The sequence below is a fragment of the Hylobates moloch genome, unplaced genomic scaffold, assembly GCF_009828535.3.
Source record: "Hylobates moloch isolate HMO894 unplaced genomic scaffold, HMol_V3 SCAFFOLD_10, whole genome shotgun sequence".
Classification (NCBI taxonomy): Eukaryota; Metazoa; Chordata; class Mammalia; order Primates; family Hylobatidae; genus Hylobates; species Hylobates moloch.
Window position 1 is genome coordinate 30,619,779 of NW_026652285.1, and position 14,299 is coordinate 30,634,077.

Sequence of the window (14,299 nt, forward strand, 5' to 3'; positions counted from 1 at the left end):
TATGTTGGGTGTGTTCTGAGTTATTAATTCATGATTTCAGGTTTTATTCAAAACTCGTAATAGTTGGCTCTTTGTTCCTACTAGCCACACATTCTGTGTTGTTTTCATATTAGAATAGGATGGCAGATATATCTGTGTTCAAAAGTAAATACAGTATTTGAACTTATTCTATTACAGGAAACCACATGGTAGATATTGGGGATATTATATTTATTTTGAATGAGCTACAGGAACAGTATGAGGATGTTTGTAAGTGAGCTCTTGTTGCTATGACAAGTTTTGTTTATAGTTAAAGTCTTTACATTAAATCTTAATTTATAAGTTTTATTTTATAAAGGGTTTTGAAAACCTTCTCTGAATAATTTACCTTCTTAAATCAGGGAGATGAAATATAATACTCAAAATGCTATTTACATGTCCTCTTTTTAGAAATGTCTATGCATATTCTTTGCCTAGTTTTTTTTTTTTTTTTTTTTTTTTGAGGCGGAGTTTTGCTCTTGTTGCCCAGGCTGGAGTGCAGTGGCGCGATCTTGGCTCACTGCAACCTCTGCCTCCTGGGCTCAAGTGATTCTCCTGCCTCAGCCTCCCAAGTAGCTGGAATAACAGGCATATGCCACCACGCCCAGCTAATTTTGTAATTTTAGTAGAGCGAGGGTTTCACCATGTTGGTCAGGCTGGTCTTGAACTCCTGACCTCAGGTGATCCACCTGCCTCAGCCTCCCAAAGTGCTGAGATTACAGGCGTGAGCCACCGTGTCTGCCTCTTTGCCTAATTTTTAATGGGATTTTTTTTTTTTTTTTTACTGTTGAGTTGTTTGAATTCCTTGAATTCCTTATAAATTCTGGATATTAATCCCTTCTCAGATGAATAGTTTGCAAATATTTTCTCCCATTCAAGATGTTGTCTCTTCATTTTGTTATTTCTTTGGCTGTGCAGAAGCTTTTTAGTTTAATATAGTCTCATTTGTCTATTTTTATTTTTGTTGCTGGTGCTTTTGAGATCTTGGTCATAAAATCTTTGCCTAGACCAATGTCCTGTAGACTTCTCCCTATGTTATCATCAAACAGTTTTTTAGTTTCAGATCTTATGTTTAAGTCTTTAATTCAGCTTGAGTTGTTTTTAGTATATGATGAGAGATAGGGGTTTAGTTTCATTCTTCTGCATATGGTTATCCACTTTTCCCAGCACCATTTATTGAAGAGGGTATCCTTTCCTCAGTGTATATTCTTGACTGCTTTGTTGGCTTTGTTGCTTTGTTGGGTGTAAACCAACAGTTGATCAGTTGGGTGTAAATATGTGACTTTATTTCTGGGTTCTTTATTCTGTTCCATTGGTCTCTGTGTCCATTTTTTTTGAGATGGAGTCACGCTCTGTCACTCAGGCTGGAGTGCAGTGGCGTGATCTCAGCTCACTGCAACCTCTGCCTCCTGGGTTCAAGCGATTCTCCTGCCTCAGCCTCTTGAGTAGCTGGGATTACAGGCATGCATGACCATCACTGGCTAATTTTTGTATTTTTAGTAGAGACGGGGTTTCAGCATATTGGTCAGGCTGGTCTTGAACTTCTGATCTCAGGTGATCCACCTGCCTCAGCCTCCCAAAGTGCTGGGATTACAGGTGTGAGCCACTGTGCCCGGCCTCTGTGTCTATTTTTATACATACTGTTTTGGTTGCTGTATTAGTCTTTTCTCATGCTGCTAAAAAAGACATACGTGAGACTGTGTAATTTATAAAGGAAAGACATTTAATTGATTCACAGTTCCACATAGCACTTTATGTCTTTTCTTTGGAGATTTTAATTCATTTACATTCAAGGTAGTTATTGATATGGAAGGATTTTACTACTACCATTTTGTTAATTGTTTCTGCTTGTTTCATAGATCCTTTGTTTCCTTATTTTTCTCTTCTTTTGTGATTGATTTTTCTCTATTGAGTTTTTTTACTTTTTATCTTTTGTGTATTTACTGTAGGTTTTTGATTTGTGGCTACTCTGAAGCTTACAAAATCTCTTGTAGTCATGACAGGCAATTTTAAGCTGATAGCAAGTTAGCTTTGCTTGCATAAACAAACTGTGCTTTTACCTCATCTCTCCTTTTGCATTTATAATTTTTGATGTCACAATTTACAGATTTGTATATTGTTTCCCTTAACAAATCATTGTAGCTTTTATTATTTTTAACCTTCATACTATGTAAGTGAAGTGCACACCACCATTATGGTATTAGTGTATTCTGACTTTGACTGTGTACTTACTTTTACCAGTGAGTTTTACACATTTATTTTTTGTGTTACTAAACAGTATCCTTTTGTTTTGGCTTGAAGAACTCTTTTTGACATTTCATGTAAGACAAATATAGGGGATGAACTCTTTCAGCTTTTGTCTGGGAAAGTCTTTATCTTCATTTCTGAAGGACAGTTTTTCTAGGTACAGTATTATTGGTTGGCAGTTTATTTCCTTCAGTACTCTGAATATATAGTCCATTCTCTATGGACCCATAAGGTGTCTGCTGAGAAATTTGCTCTCCTTATTGGAACATATATGTTATTTACTTTACTCTTGCTATTTTCAGAATCTCCCTCTTGTTCTTGATATCTGACAGTTTGATTATAATATGTCTTGGTGTAGTCTTGTTTGAATTCATCTGATTGGAGGCATTTGGCCTTCCTGTACCTGGATATTTATATATTTGCCCAAATTTGGATTGTTTTCTGTTCCTCTTTATGTAAGTTTTCTACTCTTTTGTCTTTCTCTTCTCCTTCATAAACTCTTATAACTTGACTATTTTCTCTTTGGATGCTGTCCCATAAATCCTGTAAGCTTTCCCCATTATTTTTCATTCTTTTTATTTTATTCACCACAGACTATATATTTTTGAATAACTTGTCAGGTTCACAGATTCATTCTTTTGCTTAATCAGTTATGTTGTTGAGTTCTCTATTGTATTTTCCATTTCTTTAATTACACTTTTCATCTTTTGATTTTTGTTTATTTATTTTCTTTTGTGTAATTTCAGTGTCTCTGTAAAATTCTATTTTTGGTCATTTATTGTTTTCCTGATTTCACTGAATTTTTTTCTCTGTATGTCATTAATTTTATTCCCTGAACTTTCTCTAGACAATTAGTTTGAATTCTGTCAGGAAGTTTCTATATCTTCGTTTCTTTGAGGTCAGCTATCAGGAGATTATTGTGCTCTTTTGGTAGCATTATGTCTCCTTGATTTTTCATGTTTCTTGTTGCCTTATGTTGATGTCTCTGCATTTGAAGGACTGGGAAGGCACTTAATCAGTCAGAATCAGAGATTCTGGGCAGGTTGTTTGGTGTGGTCCAAAAGCCTAAATCAGAAGTGTCAAAGATTATATTTTTACCTGCTCACTAACCTATTTATCTGATACATAGTGCACTTAGAGATACATGTATAGCACCATCTTTAAGTATTTTCAGACTTTAATATTAAAATATTGTCATTTAATTATTTTCAATTGTTTATTCTCATAGAGTCTAAGATAAGAAACTTTTTTATTTCCTCTAGGCAAAATTTATTCATAGTTGAGATTATACTGCTGCTGCTTGACAGTCTCATAGAGTTGTTTTGAGGATCAAATATTATAACATTCGAAATATTTTAAAATGTGTTATTCAAATGTAAGATAAGATTCTGAAACATCAGATAAATTTTGTAAATGAAGTCCCAGTTTGGGGCATTGTGTTAATATTTTTCTAAAGATGTTGTTTTATATATGAAGTTATTTTTTCCTCCACAAATACCAAGAATATTTAGGAGAGTAATTACTTAAGTTCTAATTTTATAAATAAAATCTCCCCTTTCCTCATAGTTCTGCACTTTTATAAGTAAGGAATTTCTATCTGTATTAGCTTATTAATCTGTTATCTTTGTCAATTGGGAAGGAGTGGGGAATGAGAACCATATACTTCATTAGGCTATCATTTTAGTTTCAGTGTAACTTTAAATAGCTTTGGATGGGAATATGTAAATATATTAAAGCAGCACATTATATTTGACCTAGTTAATAGTCCAATCTTTTGACTGTCAGTTCTTTAATTTTTTCGGTTTGTTTTATATGTTTAAGCAACTGATAATTTCTTGAATAGTTTTCATGAGGACTTAGTTGCTATTTTTGAAATGTATTGCAAATTATACAGGTAAATGAAATAATTGTATATTTCTCTTATTTTTAGCAATTACAGAAGGATCACCTTTGGATGAAATTACTTCAGACAGAAAGTTATCAAGTATAGCAGAATGCTATCTAAAATATAAGAAGAAAAACAGTTTGTCTTACAAACTCCCTGAACCTTCAATATCCAAAAAGTTAAATAAAAACAGCAACCAATATTATAGCAAAATTATGGAGAATGATGACCTTGAATCTAAAAGACCAAAAAATACTTGGCAAATAAGAAAATTTCTGGGTGGGGTTGGCAGCAGTAATGTAGAAGTCCAAGAACCATATTCAAAGAATGGCATAAACTTTAAAAAACATTCAGAGAAGGGTGAAATTCATGACTCAAAGTCTAAACCACAAAGCTTGAAATGTAGTACAAGCCTCAGTAAGTCTCTGGATAAAAGTGATATTTCTAGTATCCCAAAACTTCAGAAGCCAGCTGTAAGAAAGCGTTCCAGTCTCCTAAAACAGGTTTCGTCTACAGAAAAAACTGCAATTAATACTCTGGGTAAGAAAAAATCTAGGTTCTTGAGTTCTTCAGTCATCACAGAAATGAACAGCATGAATCAATTATTAGATAGTTGTAAGCATTTCAATTGTTAACACCCTGGGTAACCATCACTTCTTTTTTTTTAATTTTTAAATTATTTATAGAGACAGGGTTGCCCAGGCTGGTCTCAAACCCCTGGCCTCAAGCAATCCTCCTGCATTGGCCTCCCAAAGTACTGGGATTACAGGCGTGAACCACCATGCCTATGCAAAAATTCTGGAAATGTACAGTAGTGATGGTGGTACAACTTTGTACATGTGATTAATGCCACTGAATTGTATGTTTATTTATTATTTATTTTTTGAGTCAGAATCTCACTCTGTCAACCAGGCTGGAGTGTAGTGGCGTGATCCTAGCTCACTGCAGCCTCGACCTTTTGTGTTCAAGTGATCGTCCCACCTCCTCAGCCTCTCATGTAGCTGGGAGCATAGGCACATGCCACCACACCCAGCTAACTTTTTCTTTTTTCATAGAGACGGGGTCCAATAATGTTCCCAAGGCTGGTCTTGAACTCCTGGCCCCAAGTAGTGCTCCTGTCTTGGCCTCCCAAGGATCTGCGATTACAGGCATGAGCCACCACGTCTGGCCTGCCACTTCTGACACATAAACTAATGGATATAATATTGTGATTTTGATGATAATTCCTTTCCAGATGCCCCCTTTAGGGAGGAGCTTAACTTTTCCTGAGAAACTTACTCAGTGATTAATTGGAGTCATCAATATTCCCTAGGAAGTAGAAGGCCTGGCTTCTTTTAGAAATGTTTATTTTGTAATTTACTAAACATTTAAACAAGTAGGAAATCTATGTGAAATTTTTGCTTAGAGTGCTGTAATTTAAATATATAATATTCATAGTACTTCAGGTATTATCTCTTATGGAAGGAGAATATCAGGAAAAAATAATAGTATATATCTAGGTCTCCAAGTCTTTATGATTTTTCTCAAAGATGAGCAATGGTTTCCCAACCAATATATTTTCTCTCCTTGTATTACTTTCATCATAGAAGCAGTGTGTGTGGAACCCAATTAAAGATTTCTTCCTGTAGTCCTCTGCTGAAGTTACTTAAGTCATATTTATGCTCTTTTAAAAACTTACTGACCTTCATATCACATTTAGTATTTAATGTAATAGATAAAATGATTGTTTAGTGAAAATTTTGTGATTCATACATTAGTGCATAATTCAAATAACTCGATGGAAAAAAGGAATGTGATCTATTAAGGAGGCACAGTGATTATCATCCTGATTCTGATTCCTTTACCAATGCACTGCTGCTACTTTGTGCCTCATTTGTATTTCTGAGAGTTATTTTTATTTCAAAAGAATTAAAACCTTGGGTTAAAGGAATAATGAAACAGCAGACAGACATGGGTAGAAGAGGCTATCAGAAGAAAGTGATATCTACCTTTCTCGTGTCACTAAAATAAAATTATGTCACCTACCACAGCCATACTTAATGTTCTGAATATAGAGAAGTATGAAATAGTTTATGTGGCATAACTTCCTGAAACAAATTGATGGTAATTGGACTTTTATGGAATATGACTGCCTGTATGATTTACATTAAAAAATTCTAACTTTTCATTTTTAAATAACTTTACATTCTTAAGAGTCACAAAAATAGTACAAACATTTCCATTAGGACATGACCTAAACCAGGAAATTAACACTGATGCAATACTGTTACTGATCTACAGACCTTATTCAAATTTTGTCAGTTGTTCCATGAATGTTCTTTTTCAATTCCAGGATCTAATCCAGAATCACCCATTACATTTAGTTGTCACTTTTCCTTAGTCTCCTTCAGTCTGGGATGCTTCCTCAATTTTTCATGACCTTGACACTTTTGAAGAGTATTGACTAGTTGTCTTGTATAATACCCTTCATTCTGGATTTTTCTTTTATTCCTTCACAGATAAATTCAGGTTATGCATTTTTGGTCAGATTACCTCAGAAGTGATATTGTACCCATCTCAGTGCATCATAGTAAGAAGCACATGACGTCTACGTGTATTTGCTTCTAAGATTTTATTTTTTGAAGGTTAATGAACTGAAAACATGGTAGGGTAAATTAATGGGAGGGTGAAGAACTCTACATTTTTGCTTGGAATTCTTCAATTTAAACAAAACACTTCGGTGTTTTTATTTCTTGGACTCATTAATTTTACACACACACAGACACACACACACACTCAGGCTGGAGTGCAGTGGTGTGATCTCAGTGCACTGCGACCTCTGCCTCCCGGGTTCAAGTGATCCTTCCGCCTCAGCCTCTTGAGTAGCTGGTACTACACACATGCGCCATCACACCCGGCTAATTTTTGTATTTTTAGTAGAGACAGGGTTTCACCATGTTGGCCAGGCAGATCTCAAACTCTTGACTTCCAATGACCCACCTGCCTTGGCCTCCCGAAGTGCTGTGATTACAGGCAGGAGCCACCATACCTGGCCTCATTAATTTTATTTTAATCAGAAGCAAGCAGCATTGGCTGGGCCACTGGAACAGGCTGTTCCCCCAAACAAGTAGATTATAAATGTTTATAGAATGTTAGGACGGGTGTGAGCTACTGTGTGTGGCCTAGAATAATATATTTTTGACTTTGATTTTGATACTTACTGTTTTTTTAATTAAAGATTCTAGATGTGCTTTTAGTATATAACACTGCTGAAGTGATTTATATTTTTGTTAATTTAGTGTTAGAACTAAAATTCATCTTATTAGTGGTGTTTTATTTTTGACTTATATTTAATACTTATTAGCATACTCCTTTATTTTTAGTGTTGCCTGGTGTCATTAAAGCCATTGATAAAATTAAAGATAAAAATATGGATTATGAGGATCTAAATACTTGTCTTCAAAATTTGGATATTTACCTTTCTAAGCCAGAATTTAAGAAGATCACAGAATTGACTGAAGCTGGTGGTGAGTGATATATTTTCAGGCAAACTGCATTGACACATCTGGAAGGAGGGTCAATTTGTTATTTTTTTCCTTAGAAAAATGACTAATTTTTTTATTATAAAATGTTAAAATTAAACTAATACAAAAAGTATGGAAGTACTCAAAAGTACAAGAAAACACTCAAAAGCCTATTTTTTAGGAATAACCAGTATTAATAGTCTTTTTAATTAAAAAAAAATTTATTTATTTATTTTTAAAATAGTCTTTTTAAGATTTTTTTCCTAGGCAAAAATGCAAACAAAAAGAAAGCAGAATTTGTGGTATTGCTGTCTGACAAGGTAGAAGTCAGGACAAAAGGTATTAAATGGGGGCAAATAGGGATTCATTATTATGTCAAAACCTACAATTCACAATAAAGGTATGCCATTTTTGAGTATCTGTGCCCATATAACCTAGTAGCAGCTCTTCTAAAGGGAAAGGGTGAGAGTGGCTCGACAGGAGACTGGGGTTATAGATGAAATATTGTCTATGAGTTGATAATTGTTGATGCTAGCGATAATATATGAACATATTACACTATTCTATTTTGTGTATATTTAACATTTTCCATAATAAAAAGTAAAAAAAGGAATATCTAAGTTGTATGACACCTGTATAGAGAGAATAAGACTTTGTGAAGACATTAAAATCTAGATAAATAAGAATGTATCCCATGTCTGTAGATTCAGAGACCCAAGACTCAATTCTCTAATTAACTTATTTATTCAAAGCAATTCTAATAAAACCCTGACTTTTTTGTAAGCTAATTCTAATATTTATATGAATGACCAAAGGCTAAGAATAGCTAAAGCACTCTTGAAGAAGAACATTTGTGGAGATGTGTGTGTGTTGGGGGATGGGGGTTGATATCTCTCCTGGATATCAACACTCCTTTTAAAGCCATAGTGACTAAAAGAGTGTGAGAATGGCACAGGGCTAGAGAAATTTACCAATAGGACAAGATAAGGAACTTCCAAACATATCCACAAACATACATGGCAACATATATGATAAAGTGGTGGATAACTGGGGAAAGAAGGACCATTTAATAAATGGTACTGAAATAATTACTTATTCAAATGGAAAGAATAGAGTTAGATCCCTGTCTCATTCCGTATTCAATAATTTCCAGGTGTGAAAACTAAGTTTTAGAAAACAAATAGAAGAAAAATTTTCTGATGTAGGATTTTTTAAGATATGAAATAAGAAACTAGAAAAGATTGATAACTTTGAATACATTAAGAACTTCTCTTTGTTAAAAGATACAACAAAGAGAATGAAATACAAGCCACACACTAGTTATTTGCAACACTTACAACAGTGATGATTATGGTAGAGAATATATAGGCAACTTTTACAAACTAACAACTCAACAGAAATTATAAAAATTTTCCACATGAAGACACAAGTTGCTAATAATCACATGAAAAGGTTCTCAACATCCTTAGTAATTAGGAAAATGCAAAGTTTAGGTCATAATGAGATACTTAAAAAAAAAAAAAAAAAAGAGGGATCTTTTGGCCTCAAACTCCTGGGCTCAAGCAATCCTCCCACCTCATCTTCCTGAGTAGCTGGGACTACAGGCACAAGCCACCATGCCTGGCTCATGAGATACATTTTTATATTCACTAAAATTGGGAAAAATTAAGAAATATGTTATTCTAAGTATTGGTAAATATGGTGAAAGTGGTAAAACTACTTTGGAAAATAATATGTAGTATCTTGTAAAGTTTGCATACCCCATGGTTTAGAAATACTATTCTTAGCTATAAATCCTGGCAAATCTCTTGGACTTAATTACCAGGAAGCATGTTCAAGAATGTACATGGCAGCACTGATCTTAATGGCAAAAAAGGAGAAAGAAAGCAACATGATATTCATCCACAGAATGTGTACATAAATTGTGGTATACACCATTGTGTATTCATATAATGGAAACCCTGTCTCTACTAAAAATACTAAAATTAACTGGGCATGGTGTCGTGCCTGTAATCCCAGCTGCTTGGGAGGGTGAGGCGGGAGAATCGCTTGAACCTGGGAGGTGGAGGTTTCAGCGAGCTGAGGTTGCACCACTGCACTCTAGCGTGAGCAACAGAGTGAGACTGTGTCTCAAAAATAAATAAATAAATAAATAAATAAATAAATAAATAAATAAATATAAATTAAAGTTAAAAATATTATATATGCTTGAGAGGGACTGGAAGAATTTTGACCAGTTTTCTTGGTGTTTTTCAGCGTTTACTTCTCTACTGTAAATTGATTTGCTTTTCCCCTTTATACCTATGTATTTTTATTGGTTAATATTACCTGATGGATATAATTATATATTTCTGAATATATAACTTATTTTATATAATTCAAAATTTTTCATAATAATTTAATACTTAAAAGATACCGAAAAAAATGTTTCTTTTTCCTGTAGAAATAAAAAAAGTGAATTTTAAAGAATTCATCAGTACTATGATGAGCAACACAGAATGCTTCTCTGAAAAATTATGTACATAAGAATATCATGTCTTCTGGTTTTTGTGGACCAAATGGTTTGACAGATTTTAAAAGAGCGTAAACACTCTTTTAGTCTCTTATAGAGCTGGTTATCCTGCAGGTCATCCGGCAAATAAATGCCTGGCTTCCTGCTGCTATATTTGGCTTTAATCTTCCCTAATGACCCCTAATTCTAGAATGTCTTCTACATGCAAGTGAATTAAAAGCTATCATAATTTTATTTTTCATTAGCACACTTATAGAGGGCTAGAACCATGTATAGCGTTCGTTTTGGGGAAAAGATTTAAAATGTCTTTCAACTTAGGAAAAATGATGCCATCTAGTGCCTGAGTACTAATATGAGAATTTCTGGTTACATCTATTCCCATTTCTTTCTATCTTCCAATGTATTCAGTAACATTTATGAACCATTAATATGTACTAGGCTTTATGTTAAGCTGTAAGTGTGGTAATATGGAAAAGATAGTTTTGCCACTCAGAAGTTCACCATAAAGAAGTGTAAGGTCACATATGTATATTTTTAATGGAGTGAAGTTAGTATGCATTCTAAAAATTGGGGCTGAAAGTAACATTGTATTATTTTGTTCTTATATGTTAGGTAACAGTAGATTTTAAGTAGCAGCTCCTTTTACCTTACAATATAAGATTTAATTTGTCTCCTATACAGGGGTACATCATACAGAGAAAGAGATTATCAGTTACCTCATTTTTCCTAGGAAATTTAGTTTTATGGAGATTAAAATTTTATTAGCACAGAGTTATATAGTATATTACCTAATCTATCTCTGTCATTGTATTTTATATATCATTGTTAATATTGCATGTTTATGTTTACTTCTTTTTCTTTTTTCTTCATTAGACTGCTCAGAGCATGTCTTCTTTATTGGTTCCATATACCTCATTGGGACCTTATATCCCTTTACCCCTCCACTTTCTCCTAATCCATCAGTCTCCTCCTGTTTTCACTTTTCTTCCTTGTTTAGTTTAAATTATCTTATCTATATATACCTAATACCCTAGACTGTCTTGCCTCCGTGTACTTTTGTTGCACCTATCTGTCAAAACTTTCAACCCCAAATGAACCCAATTACCCTCCTTCTTGTGTCTGACAGCATTTCTGGAGAAAATCACATAGCTGGGAAGATTGTACAGGTTATAAACAAAATCTTGGTCACTAATATCTGCTAGCTCTTCCTAATGTCTAATCTTCCTGAGAATCCATTCTCTATATAGCAGCACAGTGACTTTTTACAAATTTGTAGTAAGATAATTGCACTCCTTTGTTTAAGATGCTCCAGTGATTTTGTATTGAAATAGTCTTTCTTTTTATTGTCTACAGTGGTAGATTGAAGAGGAAGTAGGAGCCAGAGGAGAATTTTAGGGAGAGATATAGAACAAAAGCTACTTAATTGTATTATCAATTGAAAATGTTTCTGAATTCACACTTTTAAAAATCTAAATTCAATAAAAATTATTATTTATAATGTTTATTCAGGGTTGGGGCACTGTAAGTTCTTAAAGTATTTCAAGATCCTAAAAAATACATTATATTTGAGGCTAAATATTTTATTATGTTTTCATATTTGAAAGTTGGCAGTTCATTTATGCTATATTTATTATTCTTTTAAACCATAAAAACCTTAATTTTTGTCTATTCCAGATGACAGTTTACTGTATTAACTTCTTGCATAAGCATTCGTAAAACTTGTGTTTTATCTACCCTTTAGTATTGCCTGATGCTACTGAAACCCTCGACAATCTCAGAAAGGAGACGATGAGTGTTTCTGACCTGTGGAATACTCTGTCTAGTTTGAATAGTAATTTAAAAAAGGATGAATTTCTAGCTGCATTGAAACTAGTGACAGTTGATGGTGAGTGTTACAAATACTAAAATTAAGAAGTATACCAAGATACTACTTTATTTTCTGTCAACTCTTGTCGTTGTATCTTGTACTTGGTGAGACGGAGTGTTCCAATATGACTGAAATGCCAACATATGCATTTAGGAAATACTGTATAAAGAAAGTTCAGATTGTTTGGCTATTCAATATAAAAATATTATTATGTAATTTATTATTGCTCTAAATTGATCAAATATGCATTGAGTACCTTCAAGTTGTGTAGTATGTTACTGGAAAATGGCATATCCCAATGAACACAGAGGGCATGATTAGGAAATGGTAAAAGATCTATTTAAATTTTATAATAACAGCACTTGGAATATTCATACTGTTTTGTTGAAATAGGCTTTTATTTAATTTGGTAGAAAAACACACCTGCTGATAGCTACCACCTCTATTTAGCAAGTTAAAAAAAAAATAAAAACAAAGTTCAAAAAAGTATTGTATAACAAAGACTATAGACTAAAAAATGTAAATGTAAAGTAAGTCTCCATCATTTACTGCTGATATTCTACATGCAGGAAGGAGAGCACACAGGCTACAGGTAGACATTTCTACTCTCTCATAGTCTTAGTGCCTAGAAGTTAAAAACATGCCTAGTACGTTTATATTCTTTTATGTGGAATGTTTATACAGAACTAGATTAGTAACATGAGCATGCTGTCAGGGGTCTTTGGCAAAGAACTTTTTCTGTAATCATTTATTATCCTTTTCATCCATTAAGCTTCTGTTTAGTTGAGGCTAGCAGTTTTGGGCTTTAAATGTATTGATTATTTTGTTTATTGGAAGATTTGAGGTGAAAAGGTTGATGATAAAAAGAAGGCTAATTTCTGCCCAATAATATAGATTTTCTTCCCTTTTTCTCTGTGGCAGTGCTTCAGGTTTTTGTTAAAGTTAATGGAATTTATAAGCAACATGTACCACAGAAAGTAATAGCATTTATTTGAACGAGACCAACGAAGTATTATGAGATATGAAAGTAACTAGAAAAGTATTTTTTATGATAATAAAAACTCATATATTGTGTTTATTATTCTTTCTTTGGAGGGGACAAGGTCTTGCTTTGTCACCCAGGCTGGAGTGCAGTGGCGCAGTCTTGGCTCACTGCAACCTCTGCCTCCCGATTCAAGCGATTCTGCTGCCTCAGCCTCCCAAGTAGCTGGGACTACAGGTGCACAGCACTGTGCCTGGCTAATTTTTTGTAGAGACGGGATTTTGTCATATTGTCTAGGCTGGTCTCAAACTCCTGAGTTCAGGCGATCTGCTGGCCTTGGCCTCCCTAAGTGCTGGGATTACAGGCATGAGCTACCGCACCAGGCCTGTGTTTATTATTCTGTACTTATGAAGCAAAAGACAGTATATAAAATGCAGATTTTACAATTTAAGCCTAAATACACACATGATATTGCAAACTGTATCTGTACACCATTTGTCATATCATTTCTTCTTTTAACATTGTGCACTTAGTACAAAGGTATTTAGTTCTTATTTTAATGCAGTGGTTTGCAAAATTTTGAGATTTGTTATTTTTGTTTATATTTGATATTGTTAAAGCAGAATGCTTTTTTTCCAAATTAAATCTTATACAGTATCCTAATATATAAAAATTAAAGTTGAGCTTCTCTGACCAAAGTGGGAGAAATGACCAAGTGGACTGCTGAAACAGCTCCATAAGACCTTAGAAATATAAGAAAGAACTTAAAAGTACTGATCTAGGGTATTATTTTGACCAGAAAAAAAAACTTGAAAAACAACTGATTCAGATTCTCTCTAGTGAAATTGAAAAGTGAGTTCTTGGTTATTGGTGGTATTCCATATTGACTCCTTAATATTTTAAAATATATTTAAAATTAAAAAATAATTTTATGATGATTACAAAAAAAGCATTGAAAAATAGAAAAGATAATTTATCATTTGGCATATGTCAGAAATGCTTCCCAAATATCTAGTTATGTAGCTTATGAGCTCTCTTGTTTCTTCTGAAAGACCTGGGTGAAGAAAGTTGGTGTTGAGCAAAAATAGGTAAGATGGTATGGAAAATGGTCAAGGTGAATGTGAGACATTGAATCCATAGGCTAAGAATTAGAGGAAATCATTAATAGGTGTTGTTAGGCATTTAAGGCCTGGGACAATCTCTTCTCTGCTGGTGGTTTCTCTAGCTTTATTTGTTTTAGATTTTTAAACTTAAACTGATATTCTCTGTTTCTCCTGACTCTGAT

The 14,299-nt window shown here is 33.7% G+C and overlaps 2 protein-coding genes across 12 annotated transcripts in view; one reads left to right on the forward strand and one right to left on the reverse strand.

Annotated features, from left to right (window-relative positions):
* DCAF12 (DDB1 and CUL4 associated factor 12) overlaps positions 1–14,299 on the reverse strand; it is a 124,906-nt gene that overhangs the window by 65,048 nt on the left and 45,559 nt on the right. The gene's annotated exons all lie outside the window — the stretch shown is intronic.
* EFCAB13 (EF-hand calcium binding domain 13) overlaps positions 1–14,299 on the forward strand; it is an 83,885-nt gene that overhangs the window by 27,312 nt on the left and 42,274 nt on the right. For 10 of the 11 annotated variants that reach the window (XM_058444745.1, XM_058444735.1, XM_058444740.1 and 7 more), the window contains 4 exons: positions 178–249; positions 4,196–4,690; positions 7,513–7,656; positions 11,907–12,050. In XM_058444745.1, the coding sequence (XP_058300728.1) occupies positions 178–249; positions 4,196–4,690; positions 7,513–7,656; positions 11,907–12,050 (855 nt within the window). The remainder of the gene's footprint in view (positions 1–177; positions 250–4,195; positions 4,691–7,512; positions 7,657–11,906; positions 12,051–14,299) is intronic. The other variant, XM_058444743.1, reaches the window with a different exon arrangement.